At 41.3% G+C, this 24,488-nt stretch overlaps 1 protein-coding gene across 2 annotated transcripts in view; it reads right to left on the reverse strand.

The window, feature by feature from the left end:
- EXT2 (exostosin glycosyltransferase 2) overlaps positions 1-24,488 on the reverse strand; it is a 130,527-nt gene that overhangs the window by 93,963 nt on the left and 12,076 nt on the right. For both annotated transcript variants that reach the window (XM_012790422.3, XM_012790441.2), the window contains 4 exons: positions 22,514-22,630; positions 12,069-12,264; positions 10,106-10,245; positions 7,049-7,142 (listed from right to left, as the gene is read on the reverse strand). In XM_012790422.3, the coding sequence (XP_012645876.1) occupies positions 7,049-7,142; positions 10,106-10,245; positions 12,069-12,264; positions 22,514-22,630 (547 nt within the window). The remainder of the gene's footprint in view (positions 1-7,048; positions 7,143-10,105; positions 10,246-12,068; positions 12,265-22,513; positions 22,631-24,488) is intronic.

The raw sequence follows: 24,488 nt of genomic DNA on the forward strand, positions 1-24,488 counted from the left end.
CCCCTCTTACCTGCTGGTCTTTTTCCACAGGTGCAAACCTCCCGGTGGAAGTCAGTGCCCTGACAGCTCACCTTCTCTCCCAGCTCACCGAGATCACTCAGTTGTGAAAATTCCTTTCACCTCCTCCTCGACTCTGATCTTGGGGTCATTCCCGACTCCCCTTAGCGCAGCTGAATACACAGCACTCCTGGCCTTGTAATTTATGTTACTGAAGTACTCTTCCCAGCAACCTGAGGGCCTTTCTTAAAGATAGGATCTGTGTCCCCCTTTTAAAAATCTTCCTCAACATGCCAACATAATACTGGGAACAAAGCAGGTGCTTAACACATATTTATTTAGTTGGTTTGCATCATGAAGTCAAGGATCCTAATTTCCTAAATTTGGAGAAAGCTTAGGTGGGCTCCTCTAGAAAAAGTCAACAAACCAATGAATACTTGTATCACAAAAATATAAGTGCCTATCAGACTAAATAACTACTTAGTCATATTTGCCCCTGGACAAGACAGACCAAGTCTGCCAGGGAAAGTAGCTTTATGGCCTCTCCATCTGGACTATGCGGATTTAAATCTCAGAAGCTATACAAAACAACTGCAAATCAGCCCAAACCTTAAAGACAGGAAAATTTATTTACAGGCCCTAGTGCACTATAAATTTGAGACAGTTCTATTAAAATGCTTTTCTTGGCTTCCCATCAGATACTTGGTAAGTCTTTTTCCAACAAGGTTCTTAATACCAAAGCTGAAAAAAAAAGTTAGACACATAAAAATGCTCTTCCTTAAGGGTTCCAATTAAATGAGTCCTCATTTTATCCTGCTTTAAACAACACACATTGACCACTCTCCTTCACAATATAGATTTATACACACAGGGAAAAATCAAACAGTGCTACCCAAAAAAATTTATGAAATTTAAAATATTCTACAAAATGATTATATCCATCACCAAGGCTCTCCCATTGGCCAAAGAGCCTCACCTTGTATCAGAAACACGCTTGTCTGTTTCTCAGGAAGAACTCCAGGGACCAGACCAGTGTGTTCTGTTTAAGAGGAAGTGAGCCAGTAGTTTTTTAAGGGCAAGTAGGAAAGCAGAGACTGGGAAACACAGCCCACAGTGGCACATAACTGGAGAGTAAGGTAGAGGGGAAGCGGGGAATATTGGTATTGTTTTAAAAAAAACCTGAGAGTCCAGTTTATAGATATAAAAAATTCTCAATTTCACAATTACAGGGTTGGGGGACATGAGGGGTGACACGTGGATAAGAATGACAGACCTTACGATACCAATCCTGAAAATTAGAAGTGAAACCTCTTCCACATTCCTCATATTTCCAGAAATGTGTCCAGTCCTAAATGTCTCAGGCAACCACTTTTCCAAAAGGACTACTCAATAGGCAGTTAGCCTGAACTGTTAGCAAGTTCATCCTGATTTTCCCCCTTAATCCAGGCCATAGAGCTCTGTGGTTTGAACAAAGTTGTAGGCAGCAGAACAGAGTGTGCTCCCTGCCTGTCCCTCACATGCTGTGTGGTCTCGGGAGGATTACTTCACGTCTCTTTATCCTTCGTTTCTTCACATAAAAAAATTCAGATCACTAGTCTAATGGCCTATCTCACTACTCTGTTGAAAGGGTCTGCTTTGTAAATTGGTGCATGTTGGGGGTGGGGGAATGAGGGAGAAACGGACACAGACTGCTATATAACTGTCACGGACATAACAGTCAAGCCGGCAGCACAGGAACGCTCAGATAATACATCAGTATGAGTTGCTGAGCGTTGCAGACATCTGAGGGTCTCCTTTATGCAAATCACAAAATACTTTTTAAAAACAAAAATGTAAACATTTTAAACAGAAAACTTTATGAAACATATTATACAAGATCCAATATTTTAAAAATATATATGCTAAGCAAAATTAAATATTAGCTTAAAGATTCGGGGGCATCACCAGCAATAGCAATTTCAGTATTTCCACAATTTTAAGATGCCCCATCAATAACAATTTGGTGAGAAGAAACAGAAACTACATTCAGTGTTCGAATTGATGTAAGATTCATTTGCATGTCAGAAATTCAAACTATGAAAAGCAAATACACATGTACTTCTTTGAATTGAGGAATTCTGTCATCTTACAATGATACATCCAGGATATAGCAGAGCCTTGCAAAACTGTCCTTACAGCTGATATACTGAGAGTTTTTTTTTTTTTAAATAGCTTTTCCTCCTTCTCTATTCATATCAGATTGGCAGATGACTTATCTTAGAGACCTTCGCTTGTCTTTCTCCCCTTCAAATTTGTGACTTCTAAGGTACTGTGGCTATGAAAACCAAATAATTCAATGTGTTTTAAGTTGTGTATAAATAAGATATGAGCCCCCTTGTAGGGGCTCTCCTATGAAGCCCATGAACCTCAGTGTATGCACATAGATTTTGCTGTTTTGTGGCCTCTTCTGCTCTCTTCTTGATCCTAGTAGGTCAGGGCACCACATGCCTGGGGTTTTATTTTCTTAAACAGACATGTTTTGGCTTTTTCCTAATCAGCCCACTATATCTTCAAGTATTTCTCAGCAGCACAAATATTTGGTATGCTTAATAGGAATATATGAAGGCACATTGATCAGTGTAACAGACTGAAAAGATATTTTAATGTACCCCGAGTGTTAAAGGATAGAGAGAAAAGAAGATGCTGAATGTTTCTGCCACCTCAAAGGCTCCCAGTCAATTGAGTACAAAGAAGAGTTCAAAGGCAAGGCAGGCTCCTGACTTCCACCTCCTAGTGTGGCTGAGGTTAGAGGTCACTGCTGATGGAGCCACTGACCAATAAAAGAATGTTTGGAAATTCTACTCAACAGATAAACTGGGGATCTATTTACACCTTCCTCCCTATCCACACAAACATTTCTAACGGTATAGTCTAGTGTCTATCCAGTCATCCGAGACCCCAGACTATATACTTTTTCTTTGTGATTCAAGGGAGACTAGGGATATGAATGTTCCATTTGACTACAAAAAAATATTTAGTTGCATATATCTTCCTGCCTTTCAATGTAAGAAAGACGGTTGATGGAACTCCCATTTTTAAGGCCTACCTCAAATGCTACGTCTCCAATAAATCCAGGCTGACAACTTTAACCCAAACTTTCTCCCTCCTGCTTCAGACCCCTTACGCAGTTTGGAAAGTTGGCACCATCTTCTCAACTTTCGTTATGCTTATACCTATACATCCCCAAGACAACTATTAGCCTTTTGTGGGTGAGGATCACAGATGTCTCATTATCTCTCATAATCTCTCCCTGAAAAGCACCAATTAGGGCTTCAATAAATTAATTAACTAGTTAATTAGCTCATAGGACAATAAAAAGCCAACTGATAAGTTAGTGTTACACTGTTTTTTAACTTACCCACAAAAAACCCTATAAGCCCCCACTAACCTGTCCAATGCCACGTGTGCCAGCACTGCTCACTGGTAGTCTTCCGGAGTAGATGCCAGAGACACAGGTTGCACTGTTCTTCAAAAATCTTAGCTTAACTGCAGCTCTTACTTACTTTAGGCTCTAGCCTTGTATTGAACTTTATGGCTGCTCCACTATCACAACTGAGGTCAAGAGAAGAATTTCACTTCCTTATTAGGCAGAAGTCTTTCTCCCTCTAAATTTGAATTTAGTATATTCAAATTCCCAAGTCATGACACAGACTGTCACCACTACAGACATCAGATTGTAGCCTTTCTGATCCTAAATTCTAAGCTGCAATACCTTCCTCACCAAAACCCACATTTCTGAGGTCAATTCAGAAACTTAATCTCTATCTCATGTAGGGAAAACACAATCCTGTGCTGAGCACTATTTCTTCTTCATCTGAAAGAACTGGTCTCTAGAGAGCAGCTATGAGGACAATGTCAGTGTGAAGCATGAGAGTGGCTCATAGCATTTAGGATTTCTTGGAAAGATTTAAATACTCAGAAGGAAAATGAGTCACTTAAAAGTGGATGGAGACCTCTGCTGGCTACAACTGTCCATGCAACTCCCTTAAGCTAGCTCAGAGGTTCTCAGCACACAAATCAGACCCTCGCTTCATTCTGACATATTATCTACAGGGTATCAACTACTGATGCAACAGGCTTTCCCCTAAAAGTTTATGCCTGTCTTATAAAAAGACCCACATCTGACCTCCCTCAAGATAATTCATTAATGTGTAAGAACTTTTCAGAATCAGATGTATGCTATTTTTTTTAGTTACTCCTATCAAGGTCAGGTTAAATCAATGGATGGTAAACAGAAGGCAAAATGAAAAGCATATTTTGGAAAGAGCATATTTTGTTATAAAAAAAAAGAACTCTCGAATCTTAAGAGAGATGAGACATCAACAGAACAGTGGTTCTCAATCAAAACAATTTTTCCCACAGCTGGGGCAGGGGGTGCTACTAGTACCTATTAGTTGGTAGTCATCCTTTATATCTAACTGAGAATGACTTCAACCAGATAATCTCGCATCTAGTTGAGATCAGTCCAGTCTAGAAATACGAAATTGAGAGAAGAAAAGAAGTCATTTTCGGAACATAGACTAGAGAAAGGGAAGCAGGACTAATGAGGCACTGCAGAGGAGAGCCTTAGAGAGCAGAAGAGGGGGTTAGAAAGGGGGCAGGGAAGTGCCAAGACTGCCTCTCTTTTGCAAGCTGGCGTAGTGGAGAGCATTCACCACCAGAGGAGGTGAGTGGCCCTGTGACTAGAGCTGTTCAGGGGGAGAACAGACAGCCACTTAATTATTAATGTTGTCAAGAACAATAATATTCTTGCTGAGCATAAGAGTTTCACACAGTTTTTAACCACTGCGTGGAACATGAGAGATGATTTAGCCAACCCCTTCATTTCAGAAATGAGAAAATGAAAGCTGGGGAAGCTTTGGTGACTTTTCATGGTCATACAATTCATAAGGACAGAGCCAGGGCTCAAACCCAAGTCTTTTGACTCTAAATGTGTGTCTCTGCACCCAAATAACCAAGAGGTATGCTGTTTTAAATTGACCCACATTCATTACATCTCTGCTGTTCTATGATTCTGAGTCTGCCACTGAAAATGACCTGCCACACCTGTCTCAGAGCTATGGCTCCCACGCGGTGCTCCTGTGGGACAACAGCATTCTGCGAGCTGGCAGTCGGTGCCCTACTCTGAAAACCAAATGATTCCCTTTCCCAACTGCAGGATGGAGGGGTGGAGAAGGAGAATTTGCTCATTTTTACCACCCTAGTTTTTTCTCAACCTTTCTAGACTACAATCTAGTATAAAATAGTATCTGATTTAGCATATGATGATTCTATATTTAGTTATGTTGATAAATCAAGTAAAAAGTAACACAAAGAGCACAAACACTATGGCTCTTCATGGTGCATTTTCTTCTATACAATTTTTTTTTCTTTATTTTTTTTTTTCTATTTTCAGTTGGCCAATTAACTTTTTTTATTTTTAGTAGAGACGGGGTCTCGCTCTTGCTCAGGCTGGTCTCGAACTCCTGAGCTCAAACGATCCACCTGCCTCGGCCTCCCAGAGAGCTAGGATTACAGGAGTGAGCCACCACGCCCAGCCTTCTATACAAGTTTTAAAAACCATAGGTTTATATTGAAAATCTAGAGATCTCTAGACTCATTTTCTAATTCGCTGAAAAGATGTGATCAGCAGTGAAGTAACAATTGGGAAATCCAGAAACTTAAAATCATCATGAGGATGCCATGAAGAAAGTGCAGGGAGGCTAAATTCAACCTAGGCTTTGTGTTCACATCAGAATGCCAACATGCTGTACAGCTGAGTTTCTTGAGGCCCAGAGAAGGCACAGACTTTGTATCCCACAGGACTGACATTCAACCCAGGTGATCTGAGGTAAGAACCTACAGACTTAATCATTGCACGGTAAGAAGTTCAGTATCATGATAAAAGAGAGTGGACTGAACACATCCACTAATTTTTACTCTCTCCTAAAACCCTAAAATGGCAAGTGAGGGAACTTTCTAAAAATAAGGTATAAACACCCTCAGATAAAAGAATGGGAGAAAAGATAACAGCAACAAAATGTGGAAGCTGAAAAGTAGAGGGAGAAGTGGTAACTGTCACTAGAGGCCCCAGAAAGCTGCATCTTAAATCAGCTGAGAAAAACCTGAGTCGCACTCGCAGAACCGCAAGTGGGGGGAAGGTGGGGTTAAAGCAGGAGGAAGACTGAAAATGTGTTTAAGAAGCAACCAGAACACCCGGCCCCCTCCCCAATCCACACAGCCAGGCAACAGCCCTGCTCTCATCCAGGCAGAAGCCTGCAGCTCCTTCTCTGTCTCTGCCTGCAGGTGGGGGTGCCAAGGTACAGTGCCACTTGATCGCCCACTGAATGCTGAGACTCCACCAAGCCTCTTCCCCTGTTCCTCTTCTACATAGATAATTTTTTCACCTTGTTTGACATTTAAGCCCAACTAAATCTCAGGAGAAAGAACAGGAACCAGGACTATATGGGACACCCAGGGGAGTACTTCAGAGAGCTGGGGAGCAGCCCAGGAAAAGGGAGTATCAGAATATGGAAGAGAGATTTGGAAGCGGAGGCAGGAAAATGGCAAATGCTCAAGAGGACAAAAGAAGACCCCTTAAATACAAAGGCCATCTGAACTGGGAACCTCAGCCAGCTGGTCCAGCAACATTCTCGTGGTTGACAGCCACACAGAAGCATTGCCCTAAAATGGTCCAGCCTCCATGGCTGTTGTAGTCACTAAGACTGTCACCTGCTGTGGCTACAAACCTTCCAAAGAGTTTCAGCTTTGCATCCTGAAGATATCGCTACAGTAAGACCTTAAAATCACAGTAGGCTTACCTCAGCAGTGTTCTAAAATCTCTGATGGTTAATATTGCAAACCAAGTAAGATGCAACTCACTCAAATACTGCTATCCTATCATTTAAGTCTAATTAGTTGATCTGGTGGAGGAAGACGATCAGCTGCTGTCCCCTGTATCCACGCAGTCAAGGCGACCATCCTGGCACCCATGTCACCTCCCCAACAGGGCTGCTTGGACTTGGCCTCTTACCTGTCTCTGCATTTCTTCGATCTGTCTCTGTGGGATGCTCTGCAAAATACTGTACACATCTGACATCTTTTCTTCTGGCACAACCACAGAAGCTCTGCAGACAATAGCAAAACAATTTACTTACGTACAGCCCTTTACAGAAAGTCCCTCTACATATAGTCTTGCTTCATTCTCATAAGCAGAAACAATACCCTGAAGCTCCTTCAGCCCCACATCCCTTGCATTCTCTCTCTCCCCACTCCTTTTCTCATAGCCAACCTTCTAAAAAGTTATCTTACCAATGCCATCTTTTCGCCTCCCACTCACTACTCCATTTATCTTTCATCCTGCCTCTGCTCCACTGGTGTGCTCAAGCCACACTGGTATTCTTTCAGTCGCCTGAACATTACACGCTCTGCCGCAGGGCCTTTGCATGTGAAATTCCATTGACATGGTACACTCTTCTTTACTGCCTTTCTAAGTTAACAAATACTTTTCTCCTTTAGCTATCTACTCAAATCTAATCATTTATTCAGCATATAATTATGGAAGCCCTATTATTAAAACATGTGCTAGGCCCTGTTAACACAACAGTGAACAAATCAGACAAGGAAGGTGAGGAAGTGAGCCGGCCATGAGAATGCCTGAGGAAAGAGCACTCCAGGCAGAAGGATTAACAAATGAACAGCCCTGAAGAAGCAGCATGGCAGCTATGTTCCAGGAACAGCAAGGAGGCCACTGTGGCTGGAACAGAGTAAATTAACAAGAGGTAAGGAGAAACAGGGCAGAGTCACAGAACCCTTACAAAGGGCACCTTGTAGGCCGTATAAGGACATGAGCCTTTACTCTGAGACGGAAACCCATTAGAAAGTTTTGGCCAAAGATATGCTATGATCTAATTATGTTCTAACACGATCTTCTGTCTAAAGTGTTAGAACAAATTACAAGAAAGCAAGAGTAAGAGCAGGGAGAACAGCTGGAGACTACTGTAAACGCAGGCAAGAGACACTGATGAGAGAGGAACCAATGAAAGAGATGAGAGGGCAGAGCCCACAGGATCTGAGATGAGATACGGTGGGCAAGAGAAAGAGAAGACTCAACAATCACTTTTCCCTCATGACACTTAGCAGAGTTAGCAATTACATTTGTATAAATTAACTTAATAAAATCTAAACCCCATGTCTGCCAACTGGGCTGATCCATTAGGACAGAAAGCATGCCTGCCTCTAGTCACTAGTGATTCCTCAGCACCTGGTATATTACTGTCTAGCATACTGTTAGCATTTGACAAACATTTGTTACATAAGTAAATGATTTCTTTCATATAGATGTGAAAGCTGAGGCCCAAAATAAGGTTAAATGATGGGCCAAGATCACAAAGCTGGCCAGTTACAGAGCTGGTTATCTGAACCTAGGCCTTCTGACTTCAAACCCAAAGCCCTTCCACCACTCATCCATAAACTACCACTAATCAATCAGATCCAGATTCTCATAGAAATGTCCTCTTAGACTCAGCTGGGAATCACTGCCCCTGAGAAGCCCTCACCAATCCCACTGACAACACCACCATGTGTCTCCCTCTCCCTCTTCTCCTACCATCCCTGCATGGCTGCATCTCATCACAGGATCTGGCAATTGCTGTTTTACTTGTCTATGTTCCTCCACTAAACCATGAGCCTTCTAGAAGAATGGTTTGGCCTCGATCATCTTTGTCTCCCTGTACCTGACACAGTGCCTAGCAGATAAAAGGTACTCAATAAACACTTTCATAAGTGGATAAATGCTGGGCGTGGCTCATCAGAAATGCTTTCATAGGTGGATAAATTCGCGAAGGTGCTCATCACTCCTCTAAGGTCTAAAGAAGCACCGCATACTGTCCTCTTTCAAGCTGAGTTAGGCTCCCTCCTCTCTTCTGGGCTGCCACGACCCCCTGCACACATCTACTATGGCATTTACCACACAGTATTAGAATCGTGAGATTAATTAATTAATTAGTGCTATTTAAATTGTACAAATGTGGTGATTGGACTTAAAATATCAAAAAAGTTGGCAGAGAATAAAGCAATTAACCATTTGAGAAAAGGACCAGACTGAGAGATAGACAAATGGAATTAATTTTCAGTAATCTTCAACCTCCAAAGTCTTGAAAAAATGAAACACGAGAATCGAGGGCTATCCCATTAATTACAGTATTAACAGCTAACACCAAGCAGGATCTATTTTGGTCCACCTGTACACTGGGAATGTTCCTAAGCTTTCATCCACAAAGAGGCTCTCTACTTCCAGCTAGTATATTATGCAAACTTGACAGAGATTTTAGAATAGTGGTTCTCAACTGTGGCTAAAGATCAAAATTACCTGGGAGTTTTCACATTCAGAATCCCCAGGGATAAGGTCAGACGTTTTTATTTTTATTTATTTTTTTTTTTTAATTTTTTTTTTTAAAGCTCACCAGGTGCATCTACTCTGCAGTCATAGTTGGAAGCCGCTGTTCTGGGCTAGGGGTGTAATCGTTTTCTGTTAAGGGGCAGACAGTCATACTTTAGGCCAGGAGTCCTCAAACTTTTTAAACAGGGCCAGTTCACTGTCCCTCAGACCACTGGAGGGCCGGACTATAGTTTAAAAAAAACTATGAACAAATTTCTATGCACATTACACATATCTTATTTTGAAGTAAAAAAACAAATGGGCAAAAACACCCGCGCATGTGCCCCACAAGCCATAGTTTCAGGATGCCTGCTTTAGGCTTTGCAGGCCACACAATCTCTGTTGTACTATAATTGCTCAACTCTGTCAACGTGGCAGGACAACAGCCAGCCAATATGCAAATGAAAGGGCACGGTTGTGTTTCAATAATACTTTGTCTACAAAAACAGCCAACCTGCAAATTTGGCCCACAGGTCTCAGTTTGTGAACTGCTCTAGGCCAATATACCAACTCTCCTGACGGAAAATAAAGCAATACAGTCTAAAGTAGTAGTTCTCAAACCTTGGTATACATTACAATTACCTGAGGGGCTTTTTGTTTCTAATACACATAGAACCACTGGTCTAGCGTTTACTAGAAGGTAATACCCACCTCTTCCAGTCAAGAACTTCAGAGAAAGGCAAAACATAGGAGTCTGCAATGACCACTGGGACACAGCCAGCCTGTAACACATCACTCAGTACCGCCTGGCCCAGCCGAGCCCCACGAAGGACCACACAGAAAGTAGCCTCCTACAGGAATATGAAGAAAGGTTGGGGATTACAAAACAGTTTTGTTGATCCACTTGCTTTGATCTGGCAGACCTTCAACTTCCCAATACTGGGGCATCTTGACACAAAAATGCCAAAGATAACCACACCTCACACCTGTAAAATTTGAAAAGCTTAACTGGTTGCAATGTTTTGTATTTCCACTCTTCAGTGTTACTTCAATGCCACCACTATTGGCATTCTGAAAATGTTCAAAACCAATGTGAAAGTCTTCTCCCAGACATTCAACAATGTGACGTCCTGCATACGGGTTTCTTTTAGCCCTAGTATACACACCATGGCGCACTGTCTGAACATCGCTTACCGTTCTTGCCTCAGCCTACCTTGGAATGGAGTTATTTTGTCTAGGAATTTTGGGCTCTCTAGGAGACCCCCTAAAGGGAAGGTATCAAATCTCTTTTCATCTCTCTACTCCCCATAGCAGCTAGCAGTGTGCTCTGTATATAGAAGATACTCATTTCATGAATGCAATGCATTTGAAAAGAGATTAAGACTGAAATGTTCTATTTAGAAACAAATCTAATAAAAGCAAAATCTCAAAAAAATTTCTTCTTTGTTCACTCCCTCAAACCCCCTCCATGTGGGGAATACTTGGGACAAGGAGCGGTGTCCAGGAGAAAATAGTTGCAATAGGTAAACCAAAACATAGAGAGACTCTAATTCTCCAACACTCAGGTTCTCCCTGTCTTCCCCTCTTCAGAAGAATTTTTAAAATGGTTTTAAGAAAAACCACTATCTAATCTGTAAATCTAGAGAAAAGGAAAATTCAGAAAAAACTACAAAGAAACTCAATATTCCAAACTCCTCCGGGACGAATGAGAAAAGCAGCAGGAGAGGAAGAAGAGACCCCGCCACGGCCCTGGAGGCGCAGGTGGACAGCTCTGCCTGGCCTCGAGAGTTGGCATCCAGATGTGGACGCACATTCTGATAACCGCTTTTCCTGTCTAGACAAAGGTTACTATAAATACTCCTGCTCACATCACCACTGTTATCAGTCAGACATTCCACAGGAGACGCAGAACTTTTTGAGAGAAAGTATTTTAACAATCTCAGTATGGGCTAGCTCTCTGGAGATCAAAAAAAAAAAGTCACACCAGCTCCTTGATATTTCTTCTCAAACTAACCTGTGTTTGAAATATTGATATGAACAAAGCTCAATTTCTCCTTTCCTAGCCCCCATAGCCTTGAAATGTCAAATATCCTGCTTATAAAATATCCTCAAAGGGACTGCTTTGCCTATGATTATGGAAGTACAGCCATTCCTCCCATGATGTAAGTAAAGGACTGGTAGGACATGCTAAGGGTGGTAAGAACTCCCAAAATCAAAATGATATAAATAACAAAAAAAAACCCTCCACTCCCAAGGAAAGCTAACTGTGGCCTTGTGGGCCAGCATGGCCAGGAGATGCAAGTTGTCACCTAAAAGAAGTAAATTTCTCTGGACTAGCTTATCAATACAGGGGTAAAAGCAAGATATGAATACATTTGCCTGCGGCTTTGTCTACATAGCTTCTTTGTAAATCTACCTGATTTGCATTTTTGAAGTATAATGCATATTTGAAAGGAGTACGAACTCTCATAGACCAAGCAGCTTTGCAGAACACAATACACCACATATCCAAGCACCTGAAGGTCTATATATCCAGCGAAGAGCAGTACTACATTTTCTTCCCCCTTTGGTAATTCTAGCTGCATGTAGAAAACAACTCAGTTTGTTGGGGTCAATTTTACCCTGTAGAAACGACCTCTACTGAGCCTTGAGAGAGAGAATAAATGACACTCACCTGCAGCACCTGGGGGTAATCGAAGACCTGGTGCTTGTGGCAGCGCTTACGCACAGAAAGGACGCCCTCTGAGAGGTTGGTGCACTTATCGAGTACTAATACCGACTCTCCATGTTTGGCCTGGAGGGCTTCGAGGTCCTCTCTGTACTCAGGGTGGAGACCCGTCTGAGATGACAAGAGGAAGTGTCGCCGAGGACTATAAGGGAGAAAAACAAGTGACTTGAAAATTGCAGCTGGTATGTTAGTCAAGGTGAGACAAACTTTGATATTAAACTTAGGGCAGGTAAGTGTTTCCTTACCAGTCTTGACATCCACTGATTATTTTTTTGACATTACACTCTGTGGCACTAGTAAATATTTGACATATTACATACTGTAAGAAAGTAAGGTATGATTCACTCATGTTGAAATACTATGCAATCATCAAAAACTGTATTTAGGAAGAGCTCCTAATTTTGTGAGGAAATGCTCACAATATGCCACGCTTAAAAGTATGCTATAAATACGTTTGTGTATAGAGAAAGAGAGAACCTGATGAGTTGATTAGTAATTTGCAAAGAACATCAAAACATTATCTTTAGTTACAGCTCAGTCTCTGATCTGAAAAGGAGCCGAGAGCTGGCTGCATTCCTCAAACAGGGATAGAAGGAAGTCTGACCGGAAGTGCTGGCCGTCCAATCCAAACAGTTTTGTGAAAGACTGCTTCTGGCTGTCAAAAGGCATCCCTGTGCTAGGGAGAAGCTCCAGGGAAAGAGTCCCCATCATGGAGCCCACATCAAAAGGCAGAAGACTGAATTGGTAGTTGAAAACAAGGAGAAAAAACTCTTCACCAAAGCATGAAACATCTTAACATCTGGACAGCAAGGACACGTAAAAGAAAATGGAAGAAAGAAAGGATTCCCAAGGGTCTAGCACCATGTGGATCTCCATAGGAGACAAAATGTGAACAACACAGTTAGTAAGCTTGAAGTCAAGGAGTAGATTTTAGGGAGACCAGATGGAAGTAAGTCCCTCCTTGAAGGCAAGACTCTCAGAAGCAGAGAGGGTACACAGCATAAAGGCTACACAGGTTGAGCATCCCAAATCCAAAACTCTGAAATCCAAAAAGCTCCAAAATCCAAAGCTTTTGAGTGCCAAATTATGCTCAAAGGAAATGTTCATTGGAGCATTTTGGATTTCTGATTCCCAGATTTGGGATGCCCAACCAAGAGTATAACACAAATACTCCAAAATCCAAAAAAATCTAAAATCCGAAACATTTCTAGATCCAAGCATTTTAGATAAGGGATACCCAACCTGTATGGGCTGAGAGACCACTAGAAATCACTGTCAAAGAGAAGAATCATATAAAGCAGGTTCCAGGAAGAAATGAAATGCTTATCAGACCCAGAAGCAGTAGTCACTTAAATCCAGCTCAAACTGGTGCAGGCCAGGGAAAATACTAGCGATGTATCTCACAGGCAATGCCACTAGGCGAGCCAGTATCAGGCTGTGCATGAGAAAGGACCAAAACCCTAGAGTTTGTGAACCCATCTTTCTCTCTCCTTTTTGGCTTTGAAGAGAAAGGAAGGGTAATTGTTACTTTTCCTTAGTTACTTGGACTTATCTGGAGGTTCCAGCTGGGGAACACCTTATGTGATCTTGCCATTTCACAGCCATATACCCACAGCCAAAGAATACTTATTCCCTGAGAAGATCATCTCCAGAGCATTAAGCTTCAGGTCCAAAACACATAAAGCAATGAATGAAGAAGCTGAACACCCACCTAGCCAGCCAGACAGCAAAATAAACTCCAGAGAACAGAGCAACAGGTACCACAGCCAGATTGCTATGAAACCCTCAGGACCATTTCTTCTGGAGATTTCTTTATTCAGCTGAACTAAGGGCAAAAAGGTATTTGCCACGTCACGGTTCAGAATAAAAGGGACCAGCAGATTCCCTAGAACTTTATGTCCAATAGCAATTAGCCACATGAGGCCACTTGAATTTAAACTAAATATGAAATAAAATTAAAAGCTCGGTTCCTCTGTCACTCTAGCCCCATTTCCAATGCTCAATAGCCACATGTGGCTAGTGGCTACCAGACAACACAAATGGAGCCCCTGTCCTCACCACAGAAAGTTCTATTTGATGGAGCTGCCCCAGGAGGTGGCTGAGATACAGAGCCAGAGCCAGGGGAAGGGTAAGTGAAGATAAGAAAGATGTGGAACAACAACCCCAGTCCATCAGGGAACAGTTAGGATCAGCCGTGCAGACCGGTTTCTCCTTCCTGGCCAATTTCCTCCTAAATTACAATCTATTAAATAATATGTTGAGTATTTACAGCCAAAAGTACTCCTTCTAGACATTGAAACAGACTTTTAGATTCTACTCCCTGCCCTGGGCCTCAATAATTTTTCTTTTGTAAAAGTATTAATTTTTAGAAGTATGACTTAGTGATGGCAAGATCATATACCGGGAGCACTCTCAGCTCACCTCAAAGTGAACACTGTCACCATTCAAATTATTTCTGAATCAAACTTGTCTGTTTAATAAGAGGAAGATTTACAGTCAAACTCACAATACAAGCAGGGAAACTACTTTAACAATTAAGACTATTTGAAAATGAAATGGACTGTCTTGTGAGGTGGTGAGTTTTTCAACATACATCAGAAAAATTCATTAAAAAGTTATAGTGAAAAGTCATACATCAAGTTAGAGATAAATGGTCTCAAAAGGTCTTTCCAATTCACAAGACCCTGGTTGCATGATGGAACTCATGGATGTTTCTGGAGCCTTTCTGTTAATATTTAAGTAGAGCTGATAGCACAAAGCTAGAGCTCTCCGTTGGCAAGAATGATAGACATGTGAGAATCCAAGAAGGGTGAAGAGGGCACCCGTGCAGGAGGGCGTTGAGTGTTGGAGCCCCAGGCAGAAGACGGCATTTCTGCATGGAGGGGGTGGGGGAGAAGACGGGACACATGGAATGTCAAAGCCCTAGTGGAGCGGGAGCTTCTGCTTGGGGGAAGAGCAGGGAGATGGACTGGTGCTAGGTTTCAGAGCCCTAGAAGGGTGAAGAAGGTTTCTGCGCCATGGACAAGCATATCGGGTAGCTGTGGCAACCCAGCATGGGATGCTGGAGACCAGGTGAGGTTAGGAGGGCATCTGGGCAGCCCAGAACAGAGGGCTAGAGCCTGGGCAGGCTGAGAAGGATGCCCAAGTTGTGGGAGGATGACAGCATCACCCCAGTGCTGGAACCCAAGAAGTGTGAGGAGGGTATCTGTGCTGGGGGTGGGGTGAGACAGCAGCACAGTGTGGGGGTCAGAGTCTGAATGGGGATAAGGAGGGCATCTGTGCAGTGGGGGGGGGCAGTGGCGGCAATAGAAGTTTGATTACATATAAGAAAAGAGTTGATCGAATAAGATATTGAGGATAAGGGGAGCCAGATTTCTCACGGTCAGAGAAGGCAGTTACAAATATAGGAAGAGAGAAAACCAGAATGTCCCTGCAGTGTTGGACGGAAGTAGAGATACTGATATGAATGCATGGTTTTCAATATACATAAATAGATAGATATCTGTCTTATAGATAGAGAAATAAATACAGATGTTAATGTGTGGTGTTCAGAGAAACTCCTGAGTAAAGAAAGACTCTGGGTTAGATTTCACTGTTAAGAAATAAAGTTCTATTTCAGACATTCAGTTACCAGAATCACTGGATCCCCATGCTTCCGCTGCTCCGTTTCAACATAAGCGTGCAGATGTAAATGAGTCTAAAAACATTCACCCTGCTGCATGCTGTCTCTCCCTGACCTGACAGACGGTTCATGGAGTATGGCCATCTTAGATTTAAGCAAACAAAATTTTAAGATTGATTTGTTTTTCTTTCAAAGACTAAAATTACTAGCGCTGACTTTCATGTTTCCTCCCAGCAGCGTTGACATCTAAGTTTAAGCAAAACCATGCTGAGAACTTGAAGTCTCCCTCAATAGTAACAGTTGTAAACTCCCAATTTTAGTTCCTTTTAGAAGGAAAATGACAAGAATTCCAGCTGAGGCCAACACAGTTGTGAGAAGAAGCTATCAATAGCAACAATCCTCAGCTTCCCATTGAAAAAGACTGAGAGAGATTTAAAATAAAAATAAAAACAAAGCTCTCGCTATTCTGTGTAGCCCTCAAGAGATGTGGGAATTCCCTTAAACAGCAACTCTCACAAAGAGCAACAAACCCAAAATGCTGCCATGAGGTGGCCCACCCTGCCTTCTCCCAAGTTCCTAGAAGAATATCAAGTCTGAAACTTGTCTTTACCTTTTTTTTTTCTTTTGGGGGAAAGGTGTGGGGATGGGGACTCTCTCTAAAAGTAACACACAAGTGCAATGCCAGACTGCAAGCTGGCAGGGAGACGGAGGGCCGAGCTGTAGAAATGCGTCCACCGGCCAGCAGACGTAGGACCACGCCCAATGCTGCCTTCACCTTTCTGTGCTACCCTGAAGATAAACCAGACACTTACAGGGTAATTGAATCACAGAACTTTAGAAACTAACGAAAACCTTACAGGATCTAGTTAAAGATCTTCATTTGAAATTATCTATAAAAATTGGAAAGATCTAAATTACCAAGAAAATACCACCAATATAGCAGTTCAAATCTCTGAAACTAAATTATTTGAAAATGATTTTTACTGTTCAGAGAGGTTTGTTCTCCTTTGTTTCACTTTTACTAAATCCATTCTTTTCAGTGTTTTCTTCCCTGGATTAAATCTGAAGGGAATTAAGACTCATAAACCAACATAAGAGAGCTAGCTTATATTTGCAAGAATACATAATAGAGAGTTTAGTTTAATGGTCTCAAGAAAGATGCGCTGAGAAAGACAGAGGCCCAGAGGCAGCGAGCTGTCCCAACAGACTGACTGTTCCTCACCTGCTCACTCTCTGCCTCACCCAGGGTTTCTCGGCCACAGCACTGCTGACATTTGGACCCCGTATTTCGGGGTTATGGGGGACTGCACTGTGCAGAACACAGTTAACACAGCAGGCCTGACTGCTGTCCTTTGAATGGCCTGCTTCTAAGTTTGGCCCTTGGCTGGCATCTGGAAACCTGGATTTGGGGAGGGCTTCCAGCATCCCTAGAACTGATAAGAGTAGCTCACCTCATCTCATAAGTGTCCATTAAAAAAAAAAAAAAAAAAAAAAAAAAAGAGTAGCTCACTGTGCCCAAACTGTTCACACAATGTGGTTTATGCTGCACACATGCTTTCCTTCTGGGAGTATGGAAGTCTGGCATGTGCCAAGCAAAGACAGCCTAAACAATCAGCTCCCAAGAAAACTCCTGGGCACTGAGTCTCTGACAAGCTTCCCTGGTTGACAACGTCTCACAAGTGTTGTCACAACTTGCTGCTGGGGGAATCAAGCATGTCCTGTGTGACTCCACTGGAAGAAGGCCCTTGGAAGCTTGCCCCTGGTTTCCCTGGACTTCCTCCATGCACCTTTGACCTCTCCTGACTGTGTTTTGCATCCTTCCGCTGTAATAAATCAGAGCCATGAGTACAATTATACGCTGAGTCCTGTGGGTCCTCCTGGCAAACCATAATACTGGAGGTAATCTTGGGGAGACCCTCACACACACCCCTACAATCATAACAGTCAACAATGTCTATATATTGCCAAATGTCCTGTAGAGGAAAAAATCATTCTCCCATTGAGAACCTCCAACCTAGCCCAATACCTGGTCCAAATAGGCCTTCAGTAAAAGCTCAACTTGAAGTGAATTGAACTAAGTAATTTCCAGAACAACTTCAGAAAAAAAAAGAGTAAAGAAAAATTTTAATCACATAACTGACTTAACACATTAACTGCCATGTGAGTTGTATTTAACTCACACTAGTTTTGAGCCCAGGGCCTCATGAAGCATACGTAACTCACGTCTCTTCACCTTGGGAGCTGTGAGAACTATTTTCCAAGTTGCATATAACCCATGCACAGAAAACAATAAAAAATAACAAATTTTTCATTAAATTAGAAAGGATTATTTTGTTTTCCAAGTTTTTATTCTACTTTTATGATAAATACCATGGCCCCAAGGAAAAAACTTTTTTCTTAGTGTGGCAGTCAATGTGTCAAATCTAAGTAAATGCTCACAGAAGCAGCAAGCAGAGAAGTAATTCTTTCCTTACTTACTACAGTTATTTACATCTCATGATACATAAATACGCCAAATTAAGATCCTATGCACATGACAGAAACTTGTACTACCCCAACTTGTACTACCCCAGTTGGGCTCACACAGATCACCCCTTCTCAGTTTATAAAAATCTAACTTCAAAACAGGGCATTGAACTACATCAGTTTCTCTAGTCTATGAATTCTCCATAAGAATTATTTTTGCATTTTCATTTGATGGTAATCAAAAAAATTAGTCTAGGCATATTTTTGCTCACATTTAATGACAAACAGTGCTAAAAAAAATTCAGTGTCCAAATATGCATTTTGTGGGCTAATGATATGAAAGGAAGACAAAATGTAAATCATATAAAGCAAGTGCAATAAAATGCAAATACAATCTAGGTGGTGAGTATGCATAATGTTCACTATAAAAGTTTTTAAACCTTGTTGTCTGCTTGGAAATTTTCATAATAACATGTTGAGAAAAATATGAGTGATGCATCTGTACCATATGAAGATAAATGATGTCACAATATGCTATATAAAGGGAAGCTTCCTAGTGGTTCAAATTGAAAATATGGTAAAGAAAAGTACTTATCACCCAGTATGCAACAGTATAAGCATGCCAATCCTAATGAATCCAATTAACTCCATATTCACCTTAAAGATATAATTCCATTTCAAAGAAATAGCCTCAGCTATCGAGTGTAATTATGCTAATCTGAATATTAGTTTTGTAGATGTTTGTATTGAATTTGTAAATGTGTTTCAGTTTTGTAGTTGTATAAGCACAAGGAGTTGAGTTTTTTTTATTTCTACTTACTGAAGGTTACATTATAACAAAAATAATTAAACTGTAAGGGGCCTTGAATAGTCAGAAAAACCTTGAAAAAGAAGAATAAAGTTGGAGGACGCACATTTACCTATTTCAAAACTTAATACAAAGCTACAATAATCAAGACAGTGTGGTATTGGCACAGAATGGATATATAGAACAATGAATTATAATTGAAAATCCAAAAATATACCCATTTATTTATGGTCAGTTGATTTTGAACAAGGGTGCCAACATAATGGAAGAAGAATAGTCTTTTCAATAAATGGTGCTGAGACAACTGGACAGTCACAAGCAAAAGAATGAATTTGGACCCTCCCTTATACTGCATACAAAAATTAACTCAACATGAACCATAAATCTAAATGTAAGAGCTAAAACTATAAAACTCTTAGAAGAAAAGATAAGCATAAATCTTCATGTCCTTGGATTAGGCAATGGTTTCCTAAATATGACACTAAAAGTGCAAGCAACCAAAGGAAAAATAGATAAATTTGTCTTCATCAAAATTAGGAGCTTTTGTGCACCAGAGGACACTATCAAGAAAATGAAAAGAAATCAATAGAATAGGAAAAAATATCTGCAAGTCATATATTTGATGAAGGTCTAACATCTGGGATATATAGAGAATTTTTACAGCTCTACAATAAAAAGACAACCCAATTTAAAAATAGGCAAATGATCTTAATAGACATTACTCCAAAGAAGTTGTACAAATGGCCAATAAGCACATAAAAAGATACTCAACATTAGTCATTAGGTAAATGAGATACTATTAATACTTCACATCTACTAGGATGGCTAGAATCAAAGACATAGACAATAACAAGTGTTGACGAGGAAGTGGAGAAATTAGAACCCTCATACATTGCTGGTGGGAACGGTGCTACCACTTTGGAAAAGTCTGGCAGTTCCTCAAAATGTTAAACATAGAATTACCATATGACCCAAGCAATTCTACTAACTAGGCATATACTCAAGAGGACTGAAAACACAGGTTTACACAAAAACTTGTACAAGAAAGTTCATAGCAGCATTATTCATAATAGCTAAAAAGTGGAAATAACCCAAATTTCTATCAACTAATGAATAGATGAACACAATGTGGTATATCCATGGATGAAATATTACTCAGCCAAGAAAGAACTGAAGTACTGACTTTATGCTACATCATGGATAAACCTTGAAAATGTTAAGTGAAAGAAGACAAATACAAAAGGCCACTTATTGTATGATTATATTTATAGGTAATGTCCAGAACAGGAAAATCTATACAGACAGAAAGTGGATTAATAATTGTTGCTAGGAGCAGAGATTAAGAGTGACTGCTAATGTGTACTAGGTTTATTTGTGGAGTAATACAACATTCTGGAATTAGGTAGTAATGCTGATGATAGCTGCACAACTTTGTGAATACACTAAAAACCGCTAAATTGTACACATTACGAGAGTAAATTTTATGGTTTATAAATTAATGTTAATTAAAAAATAAAATAAATTAAGTCGACTCTGGGAGTCTACTAGAAAGAAAAATCTAAGATGATCTAATTAACAAGTTCATGAGCCATTCAGTCTTTCTTTGCACTTGCCTAAGGGTAGAGAAAAAAATGTCTCAAATTCACCTGGATTTTATACATTGTCTAAATAACAAAATTTGCTAAACAAATGGCTAATCTAAGTTTCAGAATTTGGTCCCAGGCCACATGGTAGAACATATACATAGCAGAGAGATTTCTCCTCCTAGGAAAAGTTCCATAAAGGTTTCTAAGGGGAAGTCTGGGATGATTACAGAATGGTTCGAATGTTCTTGAAGCCAACTATTTCCATGGGACTAATTTCTGAGACCAAATAATATGTGTGGGCTTTTAAATCTCACGTGATATGACATTCTGTGTGTTGCAATTTACAAATCAGTCACCTTTGTCTCTGAGTACATCTCAAACAGGTAAAGAATGCTTTTATTATCATTATGTTCATTCGAAGCTCACTGAGATTCCCACCATGAAATAGCACAATTTTATAATAGACTACAGCAAAAAAGGTTAGACAAAAGGTCTTCCATTTCCATGCTATCAGCCCTGTTTATTTACTCCCTCACATATTAAAATATGAGTCAATTATGTGCCAGGCACTAAGGGTACGGCAGTTAAAAAACAGCCAGGTGCAGTGGTTCATTCCTGTAGTGCCAGGTACTCGGGAGGTGAGGCAGGAAGATTGCTTGAGCCCAGGAGTTCAAGGTCATCCTAGGCAACATATGAGACCATGTCACTTAAAAGAAACAAACAAACAAACAAACAAAACCACTTGGCCTCAGCATCACTGCACTTAACCAAATCCAAAGAAGATAGGATTTGAGCAAGTCATTACAACAAGGCATATTAATGTCATACAAGGAGACATGCAGCCTGCTTGGGAGCATAAAGCAGAAGAACTGGTCCAGGGGCCAAGACAGTAACTCCACCCCACCCTGAGTAGGTGGTTCCAAGTGAAGACCTAAGGGACGAGCAGGAATGTTAGACTGACAGAGATGAGGAAAATGATCTGCAGGCAGTGGAAGGTGTGTTTGCAGCCCAGAAAAATTGAAAGAGCAAAACTTGTTCTATGAACTGAAAGAAATAAAAAGTTCTCACAGAAAAGGATAGGGATGGAGATGGTGGTCAGATGATAGACTTGAAGGACAACTTAGGTGGCCAGGCACAGTGGCTCATGCCTGTAATCCTAGCACTTTGGGAGGCCAAGGCAGGAGTATAGCTTGAGCTCAGGAGTTCGAGACCAGCCTGAGCAAGAGACCTTTTTAGTAGAGACCTTGTCTCTACTAAAAATAGAAAACTTAGCCAGGCATGGTGGCACATGCCTGTAGTCCCAGCTACTCGGGAATCTAAGGCAGAGGATCGCTTAAGCCCAGGAGTTAGAAGTTGCTTTGAGCTAGGTTGACACCACAGCACTCTAGCCCAGCTAACAGAGTGAGACTCTGTCTCAAAAAAAAGAAGACATTTTAGGGAGTGTGGGCTTTATCCTAAGGGCAATGTGAAACCAACAGCAGACAAGAGAGTAGCAAGGCTAGAGGCAGAGAAACCAAATAGTATGCCATTTCTACAATCCAATGGAGAGATGACAGTCACCTGGCCTAGAGCAGAGGTAGAGGAGACAGGGAGCAGACAGATGTAAGAAATATTTAGAATATAGAATCAATAGGACTTATTATTTTGATATAGGAAGTAAAGAAGAGGAAGGAGTTAAGAATGCCACATAGATTTCTGGTTTGGAAAACTTGGTAGACAGCACTGTGAACTTACTGAGATAGAGAATGCTACAGGATAAACAAGACTGGATTGGGGGTGGGAAAAATGGGAGCCTCGAGGACCCTGGCCTGTAACTGAAGTTCAACTGCTGCGATACCCACCACACTAAACCTCACAGCACCTAACAGAGTCTGTAAAGGCACAGCTGGCTGTGCTGAATGCACCTTACCCTGGTCCCTTCTCTGGAAGATCCGCCTCAGCTGACAGTGGACTATAGACAGGAATGCTGACATCGTAGCCTTGCCGGTAAGTCCAGGTAGAAAAGCCGCCACCAGCCAACAGGGCCCTGGAAGCAAAGGATTTTGTCAAACAATGAGAAAGAAAGAAGGTCCTATCACAGAACCTTGCACAGAAGGTTCTCTGCAAAGTGAATTATTGAATCTTAATCATAATATCAACAACAGCTAATGTTACTGAGTCACTTTTCTATAAAGACACGGTGCTAAATATTTTACACTCACATCTCCTGGACATCAGCTGCATTCTATCCCTGGATTACCAGCCTTCCCCAGGTCCTAAATAGTCTTTCCTTACTTCCAAATTTTTAAAACACATCATAGCCCAGGAGACACTCTATATTCAGCCCCTCTGCTACCTCATTCAGATCCCATTCACCTCTTCCAAGTCATACCTCATCCTTAAACACATTTACAATAACAGGAATAGTAATAGGTTTGCATACCAGGACTAGCCTGGGGCAGTCATTTAGCAACCCAGTGACTGAAATCTCAGGAGGCAATGGGCTGGGAAGTATCACATCTCACATCTCATACCACAGCCTCTCTCCAATCCTTGCCCCAAGCAGTTCTTTCCACTGTTGTCCCAGAGCTACATGTCAATCACAGCCTCTACCAGCTCTCACTGTCCAATCCAGCTACACAGTCTTATTAACTTAATTCCCTATACAGGAAGCAGAATCCAGAATTGGACCTTTTGTGCTTCTCTTGCAGTTTGTTTGCACTAGATTTTATTCTCCTTAATTAGAAAACAGTGACCACACTGGTTTAATTGGATCCAGCAAGTAGTACAACAACACTTCATCAGAGAAAAGAAGCAGGTGTGTATCATACCGACTTTTACTGCTATTCTGTCCCTGGGGCCCCAAACCCATCGAAATCACTTTCTGAGGCAAGTTGTGCCAGTTGCACACACTGTACAGTCTCAGCCAAAATGTCTGAACTGAGAAACCACATTTTTTGCAATATTGATTGCTACCAATCCCATCCCTACCCTGATGACAACCTACATTCCCTTCTAACATGACTAGTTTAAGTTCAAAGATTTTCAAACCACTCCTGGAAATCCCACTCTGTTTGTTTAAGCTTTATGAAACCAAGAACTGGTAAGTGAGGTAATGTGCAGGCTAAAAACTTCTCCAGCTGCCAGTGTACTCTGTAAAATGTAATGATTATCCTTAGCACCAACACACGGTTTTATTTTTCCTGATTAGCATGCAGCACTGAATCCATCCAGCATGAATTTGGGTGGGTTCCATGACCATGATGGCGAGCAGACTCTGTATGGGCGCCATGGCCTGTGTGTGGAGCAGCAGACGTGGATCCCATATATAGGCACCACGCAGTCCAGGCAAGCCAGCGTCATGAGTGATTAGGCTATTACACCCAAAGCCCCAGAGGACAAGGGTGTGTGTATGTATGTAAAGAGAAAGGAAGCAGGTGTATCTCACACCAACTTTTACTATTATTCTGTCCCTGGGGCCCCAAGCTTGTTATTCTATTCTGGATGGGGTGTAAGGTGGATGTTCTGCAGTGGCAGCGGGAAAGCAGCAATCTGAAGCGCACAGAAAATCATACACGTGCAATCTCCATTGGCAATCTCAGAAAGAACCATGACTGCAATTAGCCAAACTGCAAAGTGGTCTCACCACCCACCCTGCTACTGCCAGGACTTCAACTTTAAGTCACTGTATCTTCTCCCGCTGAGGTTTCCATTACATTATAAGGGAGAAAATGTTGCAAGCATCCCTTGCTTTACAGAACACGTGTTTTACATTGACTGAAAAGTGAATTTCTGAGCAGCACATTCTGTTTTCCCATTATGTATCCCCAAATCAGAGGTCAGTTCCAAAGTTGCGAGAGACTGCATAGAAAACTTGCAGCTAAAAAAGCATTAATATGATGATC

This window comes from Microcebus murinus, chromosome 4 (assembly GCF_040939455.1).
Source record: "Microcebus murinus isolate Inina chromosome 4, M.murinus_Inina_mat1.0, whole genome shotgun sequence".
Lineage (NCBI taxonomy): Eukaryota > Metazoa > Chordata > Mammalia > Primates > Cheirogaleidae > Microcebus > Microcebus murinus.